The sequence below is a fragment of the Taeniopygia guttata genome, chromosome 10 (genome assembly GCF_048771995.1).
Source record: "Taeniopygia guttata chromosome 10, bTaeGut7.mat, whole genome shotgun sequence".
Lineage (NCBI taxonomy): Eukaryota > Metazoa > Chordata > Aves > Passeriformes > Estrildidae > Taeniopygia > Taeniopygia guttata.
The window spans coordinates 893,672-906,355 of NC_133035.1; the positions used below are offsets into that span (position 1 = coordinate 893,672).

Here is a 12,684-nt window from a genome sequence, read left to right on the forward strand (position 1 = left end):
TTCCTACGGTAAGACTTGCAGAAGTAGGATAAGCCATTCAGTTGCTCCTGCAGGCCTAACTCTACAGAACACAAACCCAGCACAGTCACGTTTATATGTCTATGTTTTAAGTAGCTTGAAGACTTGGGGGTTTTACCTCTCTTCTGTTAAGTTTGGTTAGAGCAATGTTCCTCCTTCAGCAGCTTCCCCTTGTTAGTGTTCTGCTTGTCCAGCTCAGGATAACTGCTGCTGTAGAAATCCGTGTATGCACACCCAAATACCAGGTCAGATCCTGGTGTGTGCCACATGGTTTGTCTTGCACTGCTGACTTATTCACATTTAGGGCGCTGGGTCTCGCTGAGCTGGCCTGCTTTAAGAGGGAAGGACTGAGCCAGGTTAGGCTTCCATCTCCCACAGGTGAAGAGTAGGATGGTCTGGACACAGCAGCATTGGTACCTAACATCTCTCTGTTCTCCACAGGCTGGTACACTCCTCCAAAAGAAGATGGCTAAGGCTGAGGACTGTTGTATACCTGGACCAATGTCAACAAAACAAGCTCTTTTTTATGTTTTCCAACACACAGACTCAAGCTATGAGTGCCCCTATAACAGCTGTACTGAGGACTTTAGCTATTAGATAAGTTAGTGGATAATCTGTCAACTGACACGTACAGTATAAGTTACAGCCTTACCATTCCACTCTTCTTAGGCATCTGGACTGAGCAGTTTGGGCCTTTACCGTATTTGTTCTTATGGAGTAAGCAGATTTGGGCCATGCCCTCCCTTCTCCCTTTTTTTATTTGAAAGCATAAACTCTCCCTGCAGCAGGCTATTGACTTACTAAAGATCATACAATAGGAGTGAGTTGTTCACACACTTCTGTGTATTTCTTACTTTTTGCAAAAGGCAGACTGCAGAGACTTGCATTGTATTGTTTCATTTAAAGCCAAGAAGTTTAATACATTGTTTAATACTGTTTTAGGAAATGTCAGGTCTTGCAAATCACAGTAGTTTTTCTGGTCTAAAATGACAGAGTTTGTAGTATTTTCCAAATTAATGATATAGGAAAAACACATGTATGTTAAGTCATTAAACATTTTTCATGGCTGTATGAGAATATGAACTTTTTATTGGAAAAGATGCTCTTTGTTTAGATTATTTTAATTTTTTTGTTTGGTTTTTTTTATTTTGTTTTGGTTTTATGCAGAGCAAGGCTGTGCCAATAAAACCTTGTAACTAGTCACGTCCACTGGGGCATCAGAACTTGCTGGGCTGTTCCTGCTACTTGTTGGCTCAAGCTCCTTAACAAGAGCCACAGTATGAAGCTTGAAGTTATTTAAAATACTAAAAACCTTTTTAGGTGTTCCATTTTATTAACGGGTTGTTGCAATCATTTCTAAACGAATGAACTTATTAAGTGATTGGCACAAATTGAGATGAAAGTCCTTGAATGAAAAATTTTTATATAAAAACGACAGTAAAGTACAAAAACATGTCATCCAGTTAGAGGCGTAAGAAATGCTGCCATAGTCATGACGGTGGCTTTGTTATTGAAAGACTAATGGGAACTGTTCTTTCTTTATTAGGAGATGAGTCTGGGTCTGTGTACTTAAACAATTTCATTGCCTTACCGGAATCGACTCTTATTTTGGTTGTAGTACTTACTAGTCCTTAGGCGTGTGCACTCCTCGGGGCCGAGCGAAGGGTGTGTTCCATGGATTAAGCATTTCAGAAGTGCAGAAGCATGTTTTTATGGGTTTTTTTTTAGTTGACTATCGAACTTGTGCTCTTTTCTCTATCAGGCGCCCGCGGGTCCTTGTGCATTTGCTTCTAGATCCAGTTTTTAGCTCGAAAGAAACGACCTGGGCGAGGTTTAGCGCCGCTCCCAGGGCGCGTTGTTGCGGTGCGCCGGGGCTGGGGCGGCCCCGGCCTCCGCCCTGCGGCGCACGCTTCGGTTGGGGTTCCGTTTCTTCTGGCAGAGTTCCTCGGCAATGTACAGTAATTTGTAAACTTGCATCAAGTTTATGAATAAAAAGCATTTTACGAAGCGCTGTGTCCGTGCTGGGGCCCGGGGCGCGAGGGAAGGGGGAGGTGAGAGCGGGACGGTCCTCCCCGCCGCCAGGCGGCGCCAGTGCACCGGCTCGTGCCCGCTCGCGCTGCCGGAAGTTGCCTCAGGCGCGGCGGCGCGCGGGTGACGCGGGGCCGGGGAGGCGGCGGGGCCATGGATTCCGCGGGGAAGGGCGGCTACGTCCTCGCCAACCTCGCCGAGGTGGTGGAGCGCGTCCTCGGCTTCCTGCCCACTAAGGCGCTGCTGCGCGCCGCCTGGTAAGGGCCGGGACAGTGGGGTGGGCGGCGGCCGGCTCCGGTCGGTGGGGGCGGCGCGGCTGACGCGGTTGCGTCCGTGTTGTGTTGCAGCGTGTGCCGGCTGTGGAGGGAGTGCGCCCGGCGGACGCTGCGGACGCGGCAGCGAATCGCGTGGGTGTCGGCGCTGGAGCCGGGCCCCGCCGAGAACCACGCGCTGGTGCGCGCGCTGGCGCGCGAGCTCGAGGTGAGGCGGCGCGAGCTCCTGGGGCCGGGGCGCGAGCGCTGCGCGGCAGCGCCCGTGGGAACCGCGGCCTCACCTCTGCACTGCTTACCAGCATCGCACTGCTGACAGCAGAGGCCAACAGCCATGGATGCAGTGAGTTTAGATAGTGCTAAAAGAAGAAGCAGAGTCACGGGCCAGTCTGCTGAGCTGTTCCTCCTTCTGTGAGGTTTGGGTCAGCTTCCTGCCTGTGGGCAGAAGTGCCTCTGGGCACTTCTGAGGCTAATGAGAGGTTATCTGTTGGCTGGCAGGAGTCTGGTAAGGGGGGAGGGGACCAGTGTGGGCTGCTGGTGGAGCTGTTTATCCTCGGTTTCCGCCCCCACTTTCTCTCCACTCCGTCCTGTTGTGGCATTCACATTCTCTGGACAGAGAGACGTAATTCTGTCTCTCAGGAGAAGCACAGAGAGAAGAAGAGAAAACAATCTTTATCTCTGCTCCTTTGTTTTCCCTATGTGGAATCTGGTATGGAGATTGTTTACCTGAAGTTATTGCTGGATTGGATTCTGGTGAAGGTTGTTTGGGCTCAATGTCCAGCTGGATTGAGCTGTGGCTCAGACTCTCAGCAGGCAGTCACAAGTTTGTTAGTTAGTTGGTAATTAGTTGATAGGTAAGAAGTATGTCTGTAGAATAGTATAGTCGCTCTTTAAATAGTATATTAGTGTAATCTAGTGTAATTTTATAAAGCTGTCCAGCCTTCTGATCTGGAGCCAGACATCATAATTTCTTCCTAGTTGGGGTTGCCTTTTTTACTATAGTCCTGTCTATGTACTCCTCCGCCTGTGTCTTTGCAGAAGGTGCACGTGCTGCCCCAGACCGTGCTCTACATCGCTGATGCAGAGACGTTCAGCGGGCACGAGGAGTGTCACGAGCAAAAGAAAGGTAAAGCCTGGACCTAACTCACTCCCACTTAAAGATATGCTGGATGTGAGTAGAGCATAGTCAGCTGAAAGGGAATTTTCTGTGTTTCGGTTTCAATGGAAAGGACATGTTTTGCAGAATCCGTGACTGCGTAGTGTTGCATTTGTGGTGCGGAGCAGCTCAGGATGTGTGTTAGTGTGCACAGCCGGGTTCCTTTCCCTCCTCCGGAGAGCGCTGCGTGTTTGCCTGCCGGCAGCTCTCCGGGAGCAGCACGGACCAGCGTGCTGTTACCAGGGCGGCCACTGATGGGCAGCATTGGTTAAACAGGACGGGATCGGCTGTGGGATTGCCTCAGAGCACACTTTTACTGCTGTCTGATGGTTTTATTGGTTCTTCTTGTTTTAACAGCCAGAAAAAGAAACAGTAAAGAAACAGCACTCGCACTTGAAAAGTTGTTGCCAAAGCGATGTCAGGTTCTTGGACTGGTCACCCCAGGGATTGTAGGTAGGAGCAAAATGTGTGGATTTTTGAGAGGTCAACTTGAAGGTGTCATCTCAGCACTGTTCAGCACTGGTTTCAATTTTAAGGAGTTCACAGTGTCACTGCTAAGTGACGTGGGGCTTACTTCATGTATTGCAGTTATAATTAAAAGGATTGATTCAGTTAGGCAGGCAGCTTTCCCTGGCACCTTAATGTACTTACTGAATGTTGCTTGGATTTATGTATACATCTCAGTGACATTGTGACCAACTGTAGAGGGCATCCTAGTATATACCTGTTTGAAATGGTCTAGCAGGAGGCATATGCAGTAACTGGAAAATTCACAGCCTCCTGCGGCACGCTTTTTCTCATGCTTCACTTTTATCATTAGAAAGTTGTTTTTTTATGGTTTGTCACCTTAAATTCACTTCCCATATCATAAGTAAGGTATTTTGATTGTTGTCATTGCCATATTTTAATAATGCGCCCTCAATTTTTGTGTCAGTTTTGCTTTATACTGTCATCGCATGCTTATAGGATATCTTAAAAACTTGAGTATGTCTGTGTGCTTGCAGAAGTTGGCAGGAAGGCTTGTACTGCACTCTTCTTGTTTGCCTAATGTTTTATATTTGGTGTGACTGGGGAGATATGTGTAAATATATCCATGTCTCCATGTCAAAACTGACTTCAGTGTGATCCATAGCCAGCGGGACTATGCATTTCATCTTTCCAAAACATTAGCAAAAAAAAGTTAGTTTTCAATTAGATAAGTTGTTGCGGAATTAGATTGTCATGTTTTATGTTACCTGAGCTATCTCTTTCTGCCTGTGTTAGTGTAAATGCCTGTATTAGAATCTCTGAATACAAGATCCTTGGTTTTGTCTCCGTAGTTACCCCGATGGGTTCAAGTAGCAATCAGCCTCAAGAAATTGAAGAGGGTGAAGCTGGGTTTGCTCTGTTGTTTCCCAAAATTGATGGGGTGAAAATTCATACCTTCCATTTTTCTAAAGATGTGAAGAACAGGGTCTTTGATGAAAGCAAATTTGCTGAAGCAGGTATGTAATTTTTCTCTCCTTTATGTGGGCTTTTGTGAGGTGCTGCTCTCTGAAGCGCCAGTCTGGAGTTCTGAGTAGAGCGAGCAGCTTCTGTACTGGCTCCAAGAGCCTCCGTGGGGCTCCAGCTGGTGACTGTGCATCTCTGCTCCTCTCAGTCTCTGGAGTACTGAGGAGAAGTTATCCCCAGTATCGGTTTCCCATTACCTCAGTGTCCTAGTTTAGGGCAAATGTGGGAGACAAACCTCTGGAAGGAGTCCCCAGAAAACAAACCCCCACGGCCCCTCCCCACCACCTGGTTCGGGCAGAATTTCCTTGGAGAGAAGTGGAAAAGAACCTGTTTATTTAACAAAAAAACCACTCCCCAGCACAAAAAAAAAAAAAAAAAAAAAAAAAAATTACCAACACCAGATGACAACAAAACTCTTTCACCACTCTGAAGAGATGACAAATCCAAAAGTCTTTCCTGGGAGTGGTCGCCCGGGTCTGGGCGCTGGGGATTGCTCTGGGCACTGGGGCTGGCTGCTGCAGATCACAGAGCACAGGCTCTCAGTGTCTCCCAGATCCCAGTCTGGAGCAGGTGGGATGGTATTCAGGAAAGGGAAAGGGAAAGGGAAAAAAAAAACAGTCCAGGGAAAGAACTGGACTGCTTAGCTAAACTAACTAGAAAGCAAAGGCAAAAGCAGAAGCAAGCAAGCAAAGCAAAAACAAGCCAGCCAGCACCAGCCTCTTCTAGACAGCAGACCATGGCAAACCTTCACTTTCAGAGTCAGTTCTGAAAGCACAGAACATAATATCAAACATAAACAGAACACACGACTGGGGATACCAGCATCATAACATCACCCCATGACACTCAGTTATGTTTCAAGTGGAGCTGTTCAGAGAGAGGTGTGATGTATTATTTGAGGAGAAGCTAGGATGGTTGGACTTCAGAGTTCAGGATTTAAAAATAAGGGGATCAGTGTTGGCTTTTGTTTGTAGGTCTGAAGAATAACCCAGATCTCCGTGTTGTTCTTCTGTTTGGCTACAACTCCTGGAAGACTGGAGCTACTCGATTTTTTCATCAAATAGTCAATCCACTGAATGAGAAAAGTATCATCCTGGCTGGGGGACAAGTGGAGAGCTTTACGTCACTGACCTCTGAGAAGTAGGTATTTTTTTCAAGGTAAATGATGAAAAAGATTTAACATGAGAGAAGCATTGCAGATCTGTAGCCTTCTAGTTATATTGAAAATTCCCTTTGCCAGTAGTAAGATAACAATTTCTTAAAGGGAAAAAATGTCACAACTGCTACACTGTCATGTAGCCAGAAAAGCTGGAAGCTTTGTATAGCTGTGTTACAATTTGGATGCTGGAAAGTCGGCTAGGAGAAACCCAATGAAAAGGAGATTTCCAGCTTCAGATACCTCTGTGTGTTTATTGCAGTCCGCATATTGTCTCTGGAGTGCAGGTAAATGAGTGACGGAGCCCAGGATGTGAGCATGGGTTTGTGTATCTGCCTGGGTTTGGCTCACAGCACAGAGCAGTGGCTGCACACACAGCCAGGAACTCGCCCGATCCACCGTGGTGCTGAAGGACGTGGCAGTCTGTCCTGTGGAGCTCAGTGCAACCATGCCATGGCTCCTTTGGTCCCACTGGGGGTCTGCAGTCCATACTAACATCAACATCTTTCTTGCATCTGATTTTGCCAGCAGCACCATTGCCCCAGATAACAGAGCTGACTTTAATAAAGTCACTGCAGATAAAGGTTAAGTACGTAACTACTTAACCCCATGTGTCCTGGCCAACCAATTTAAAGCAACGTGAATCCAAAACCTTTACTGACTGCTGCCCTGCTTCAATGTATAAATCCTCAGTGCCTTTGCTGCTCTTAAGTTTAACTGATGTTTTAGTTGGAATTGCGTATCGCTGTGGCATACACAAACTACTGAGTTTGGCATGAGTGAAACAAATTTATGGTTAATACTTAGTAATGGATGTGGAAGTTTTTCCTTGTGAAAGGTTGCTACATAAAAACATTGTTAAAATATGAAGTCTTTGGTTTGCTTTTTAACTTTGGGTGGTATCAGAATCACTGCAACATCGGCTGCATTGAACCTATGTCTGCCACAGCAGTAGTTTAGTCAGGTGAGAAGTGGTCCCCCCAAAATGTTCTCTAACTCGGTGCCTGTTGCCTTTCAGTAACCATGCCCAGCCTGGTGACGCCTGTGGTGTGGTTGGGTTGGCTTTCAGCGGTCCCCAGATCCAGAGTGCCACTGTCCTGCTAGACCAGGATGTGGCTGATGAGAGGACAGCAGAAGCAGCCATGCAGCGTCTCAAAGCAGCAAACATCCCCGAGCACAACACCATTGGCTTCATGTTTGCCTGTGTTGGCAGAGGATATCGGCATTACAAAACCAAAAGGAATATGGAAGCAGATGCATTTAGGAAGTTTTTTCCAAATGTACCCCTCTTTGGCTTTTTTGGACATGGGGAAATAGGATGTGATCGAATAGTTACTGGGAATTTCGTGTTAAGAGAATGTAATGACATAAAGGATGACCTGCTTCATGGCTATACTACTGTTATGACTCTTATTCACCTTGGTTCAACTAAAGGAAACCAAGCATAAGTAAGATTTAATGCTTCAGTGAGCAGTTTGTTTCGTTCCAGAGCTGAGAAGTCTGGAAGAGTGGACATCTTGCAGTCAAAGCCCCTTCCAAAAGATAGACATCATTTTGGTAATATTACTGAGTCTTGTAGTTGCAATAGAGTTTACTGTTCTGTCTGTGAGAAAGCCTTGCATTTTGTGTAATCCCCTGTACACATCAGAATTGCAGGAAATTATATTTGATGGAATTCTGCATTTGAAGAAAGCCTCTTTTCTTCCGAAATGAAAATGGTTTCTACAAATCGTAGAATAATCTGAATTGGAAGGGGCCCATCAGGATTGTTGAGTCCAACTCTTGGCCCTGAACAGGACACCCCAAGAATCCCACCAAGTGCCTGAGAGTGTTGTCCAAATTCTTCTTGAGCTCAAGCAGGGCTTGGTGCTTTGACCACTTTCCTGGGGAGCCTGTTCCAATGTCCAGCCACTCTGGGTGGAAAACCTTTTCCTGATATCCACCCTAAAGCTCCCTGATTCAGCTTCATGCCACTTCCTCAAGTTCCGTCAATGTTCATGAGAATGAAGAGATACTGAGGACCACAATGAGGTCTCCCCTCAGTCTCCTCCAGGCTGAGCAAACCAAGTGTCCTCAGCTACTCCTCATAAGGTTTCCCCTCCATGTCCTTCACTTCCTCATGGCATTCCTCTGGACCCCCTCTGAACTTGATGTCTTTGTTACACTGAGGTTCCCAAAACTGCCCACAGGACTGGAGGCTGCCCCAGTGCAGAGCAGAGCAGGACAATCCCCTCCCTGCTCTGGCTGCTGCTGTTGGGCCTGATGCCCCCAGGCCATGGTTGGCCCTCTTGAGTGCCAGGGCACAGCTGGCTCACACCAACCTTCCACGGACCCCAGCTCCCTTCCTGCAGCTGCTCTGCACCTCCTGCTCCCCAGTCCGTTCGCACAACCAGGACTGCCCCGTCCCAGGTGCAGAATCCAGCACTTGCCACTGTTACATTTCATATGGTTGGTGATTTGTCAGTCTCTGCGGGGCCTCTGTCCTTGAGGGAATTGACAGCTCCTCCCAATTTAGTGTCAGTGGCAAACCCAAACCCAAATGTAGAGTACTTTGTGCTCTATTTAAGTATGTAAAGCACTCTAGGAAAACTACTGATGCATTAAATCTGTCATTTCCTGGATTTTTTTTCTAAAGAGATGCAGAACTTTCCCAGAGTCCTATTTACTAAACTGAGCAGTTTTACTAGATAAAATCAATTAAAATCTTTACAGAAAAGTAACAAAGTACTTGTTAAATAAAGATAGAAGTATGTCAAAGTACCTCGCCTTCTATTCTTGGAGTAAAAGCTCTCATTTAAAGATGTTGCCCAGCTAAGAGTTCAGCTGGACTCACCTTGAACTGAATTTCAGTTGCTAAACTCTGTGGTTCAGAGTAAAGTGGCTGCCTCTTCTCTAGCGTGATTACAGTCTTTTAAATCCAGAGTGCTTAGAAATAAGTTTTATCTATCTTTAAGTTTATTTAGGAGGTTTTCTGCTCTTAAATTTGGAATTGTGGGAGATACAAGATCTGGCTGTATTATATTTATATAGAGACTTTAAGTAAGACTTGTGCTTCTGCATGTTTTTTCCATGCTTTTACATCAGTCACCTGTTTTGATTGCTGCAGCTGGCATGCAGTATCAAGTAAGTAAATTCAGCATAGTCTCAGTATAGCTAATAATATATTTGCCACTTTTGAAATTCTTTCCTCCCTTTTATTTTCACTTAGTAATAGAATGACAATAAAATAAGATTAATTTTGCACTATATCTCCAGATTTCTAAATGCTAAATCAAGCACCTGGCCCATTTTCAGTGTAGTAAAAAGAAAATACTTACCTGTTTGTTGTACAACAAAAAAACAATTTTTTGCTTTAAATGTACTAAGGAAGACTTCAGCAACTTTATGCCCGTCTTGTTGAAACTTTTTCTGACCTTGGCCTAGCAAGCTTGAGTAGAGGTGTATCTGTCCTGAGCAGTAACTTAGTGTCAGTGTGTATTGAGCATAGACAGCACTTCCCCGTGGCTGTATTGATGATGGGGTTTTTTTTTTCAATTAGAAGACAGTATGAGCTGTGAACTGCCAGTAGGAAGATTAGTAAGTGTGGATGTGACTTGGATAACATTTAGTTATTTCATTTAGAGGGAGAGGTATCTGGAAGTGGAGTATGGTTGAATTTTCAGAGAAGCCCTTTGGTGGGAGGTGACTGTGTTTTATTTTAACATAACCAGAATGTCACATTTGGCCCTTTATGTCTGCATAACCTTCATGTTTAACAGGACAGAAAGGAAATGTTTCATTTCTGTAATGCAGATCGGATTCCTGGTGCTGCCAGCCATGCTGAGCAGCCTAAGAAGGTGAATGGCTGCTGTGTTAGGTTGGTTGAAGAGTGATGAGCCACGAGTCCTCAGGAACAGTGCAGACTCAGCCAAAGGTCAGAGAAGCTGCTGGTGAGCTCAGACAATGGCACAGCTAAGCCAGAACCGCCAGGCAGTCTGCAGGGGACAGTCAGCAGGTCCTGGAGCTCAGGGAGCTGCAGAGGTAAAAACAGTGCAGAAAAGGGGGTGGAGGGGCAGGGGGTCTGCATCAGAATCCAGGAATCCTTCTCTTCAGCATCAACAAGTGTGGGGATGGGCCCAAAGCACCCTAGAGCCATGCACATAGCTGGAACCACTACAATGTCTGTCCCAGGCCACATCATGCTTTCCATGTGACAGGGAAATGGTGTAAGTAATAAAATTGCAACATCTGTGATTAAAGTGTTTGCTATCCAAATTAATTTTGCCTCCATGCTGTTATTTGCTCTTCAACCACAACTCCTGAGAGAACCCCAAATATATTTGCTTACAAGGTGCGTGTACCAAAAGGCAGAGATAATTGATAGAAAGTTTTGCAGTGCCAAAATTTATACTTCTGTCATTCAAAAGAAGCAAGCATGAGGTTTTAAAGTGGGTAAAGTTACTTAAATGAATATTCAGCAATTGTGGCAATTGTAAATAGCAGGACTGCTCTAAACATATCTAAAGATAAGGTCTATCTGCAGTTACAGTGCTGACAGGAATGTCTTTCCAGCAAGAGAATAGAGTTCCTAAGTGACCACAACTGGATTTTGGTTTTGTTACGAAAACAGTAAAACTTGCAAAGTCACAAGACCTGCAGGGAGGAGTGATAGTTTTGCTTACAAATTTCAAGACATTGTTTTTTCCCATGTTTTGAGTATTAATGTTTTGCTGCACATTTGTTCTTGATGCATCATTCAATTCATTGATCTGTAGGTTTCAAAACCACAAAAAATAATAGGCAAGCAGTGTGATGTATAACCTTGTAGCAACACAACCAAAGTAGTAACTACTAAACATAAAGCTATTACTGCAACTTTTATTTTAAAGTTACTATACAAAGATCTCCTCATTATAGGATGCTTCTGTAACATGCAGTGGTAGTAAAGCGAGAATAAATTGATAAAGAGGAGCAAAACTTTTAAGAACAAATAGTTACATATGATTCTGAATTAATTTTTAGTTTAAAATTTACCTCAAAACTCACTCAGTGTCATTACCCCCTCTTACTTTCTATTTTTCTTTCTAAAAATGGATAACATCTTTCTACTAGAAGTAACTCTGTGGTGGGAGTTCTTAGCTTTCATATCAGAAATTGGAATTAAGTTTTCTGGTGTTTGGCCCCATAAGAGAACAAGCAAAAAGCATTTGTCATTCAGATACATGCTTCTGTTTTACTCAACAGAATGATACAGAAAAATAACATTTGAAGTATAGAAGTTTGCATAAGTAGAAGTTACAAAGATCTTAAGTGTACAGTTAAGTGGTCTGTTATAGGCTCTCTTATAGTTTCTGAGCACTGAGCAAACATTAAGAAAGTAATTATTTCCTCCACTGTAAGATTATTTTTCATTATTTCATGGTGGAGAAGATTTTTTTTACTTTATGAATCTCTGGTGGATCTCTAAAATCCATTTAATCTTAATATAAAGCAGTTGTATGTTCTGCACACAATTGCAGGTAACACAGTTGTTTGAGGCTTATTATCATCTGCAGTTTTTCCTGTTGCTAAGTCCATTTCTCAGCTTCAGGACTTTCAGCAGGACTCCAGCTCAGCCTTGAGGGGATTCTGAACTGTAGGCTCCAAGGTGTGCAGCGAGGTAAACCAAGCTTATTTCTGCTGCTGGTGTGCATTGGTCCTGTACTACAGGTTTAGGTCAAACAAATACAAGTTTAAACATTTGTAGGGCCATTTAATTGATTTTTTCATTCCTACCACCATTTCAGGACAGTGTGGGGTATTATTCTAAAGAGAGCATACAGCTACAGTGAAAAATTGGAAACTCAAAGGAAATGCCTAAGAGAGGTTTGGATTATTTGGAAGTGGTATCACCTGGATACTTAGAATTATCAGCAGAGAAATAGCTAATTAGACTTTTTTTTTCCAAGTGTTTTGATAATTTAGGTGGGAAAAAAAAATATTCCCACATTGGCATATGTGTTTCTAAATGCTTTTGAAATACAATGTGTAAATTTTCATCATTACATCTCACTGGTATATTTTCCCTGAGCAGGTAGCTTAAAATTCTGAAAAGAAATGTTTCAGAGATTCACATCACTGATTCAGTGGCAGGTCTTGTCACCCTCCCATGATAAATTTTCACAGCTATAAGAGTTAGAAACAGCTTTTTTTTTTAAATAAATGCATCTTAGCTGAGTTGTCAATATGGCAATAATCCTCTCAAAAGAGCAACTCTCCTAGAATCTTCAGAACTGGTGAAAATATCTGAATGGCAGCGAACTCTGTGATGGAGAATGTACAACATAGATTCAAGTGATCCAGCCCTCTAAAAAACACCATCTGTGGAAGCTCACCCAGATTTTTACAGCCCATTGTTGGCCTGCACAGAAGTTTTAGATTAAATAATACTTGGCATTGAGAGGATAATTTGAAAACAGTCTCTTTTTAATATGCACAGAAAAAAGTTTTCAAATGGTACAGAAACTCACACAGAGATGCATTAAAAAGTATTAAAAATTGGTTGTGGCTTTAATTTGGGGACCAAAACCAGCAGTATCTTCTGTTAT

At 43.9% G+C, this 12,684-nt stretch overlaps 2 protein-coding genes across 3 annotated transcripts in view; both read left to right on the forward strand.

Moving 5' to 3' along the window:
• UBE2Q2 (ubiquitin conjugating enzyme E2 Q2) overlaps positions 1 to 2,025 on the forward strand; it is a 45,715-nt gene extending 43,690 nt beyond the window's left edge. For both annotated transcript variants that reach the window (XM_030280974.4, XM_030280976.4), the window contains one exon: positions 460 to 2,025. In XM_030280974.4, the coding sequence (XP_030136834.1) occupies positions 460 to 491 (32 nt within the window). In that variant the 3' untranslated portion in view covers positions 492 to 2,025. The remainder of the gene's footprint in view (positions 1 to 459) is intronic.
• A 100-nt stretch (positions 2,026 to 2,125) lies between these two features.
• FBXO22 (F-box protein 22) lies at positions 2,126 to 10,376 on the forward strand. Its single transcript, XM_002193895.7, has 7 exons — positions 2,126 to 2,303; positions 2,394 to 2,526; positions 3,354 to 3,441; positions 3,829 to 3,924; positions 4,791 to 4,955; positions 5,937 to 6,102; positions 7,137 to 10,376. Exons 1-7 carry the CDS (start codon positions 2,200 to 2,202, stop codon positions 7,564 to 7,566), a joined length of 1,182 nt encoding a protein of 393 aa, XP_002193931.4. The 5' UTR covers positions 2,126 to 2,199; the 3' UTR covers positions 7,567 to 10,376.
• The last annotated feature ends 2,308 nt before the right edge of the window (positions 10,377 to 12,684 follow it).

What these genes read in the sequence shown, in the direction of transcription:
- FBXO22 (XM_002193895.7), top strand. Translation starts at nt 2,200, where the DNA reads ATGGATTCCGCGGGGAAGGGCGGCTACGTCCTCGCCAACCTCGCCGAG. An exon ending in GCGCTGCTGCGCGCCGCCTG is followed by an intron (nt 2,304 to 2,393) that starts GTAAGGGCCGGG and finishes GTTGTGTTGCAG; the next exon opens with CGTGTGCCGGCTGTGGAGGG. An exon ending in GGTCACCCCAGGGATTGTAG is followed by an intron (nt 3,925 to 4,790) that starts GTAGGAGCAAAA and finishes TTGTCTCCGTAG; the next exon opens with TTACCCCGATGGGTTCAAGT.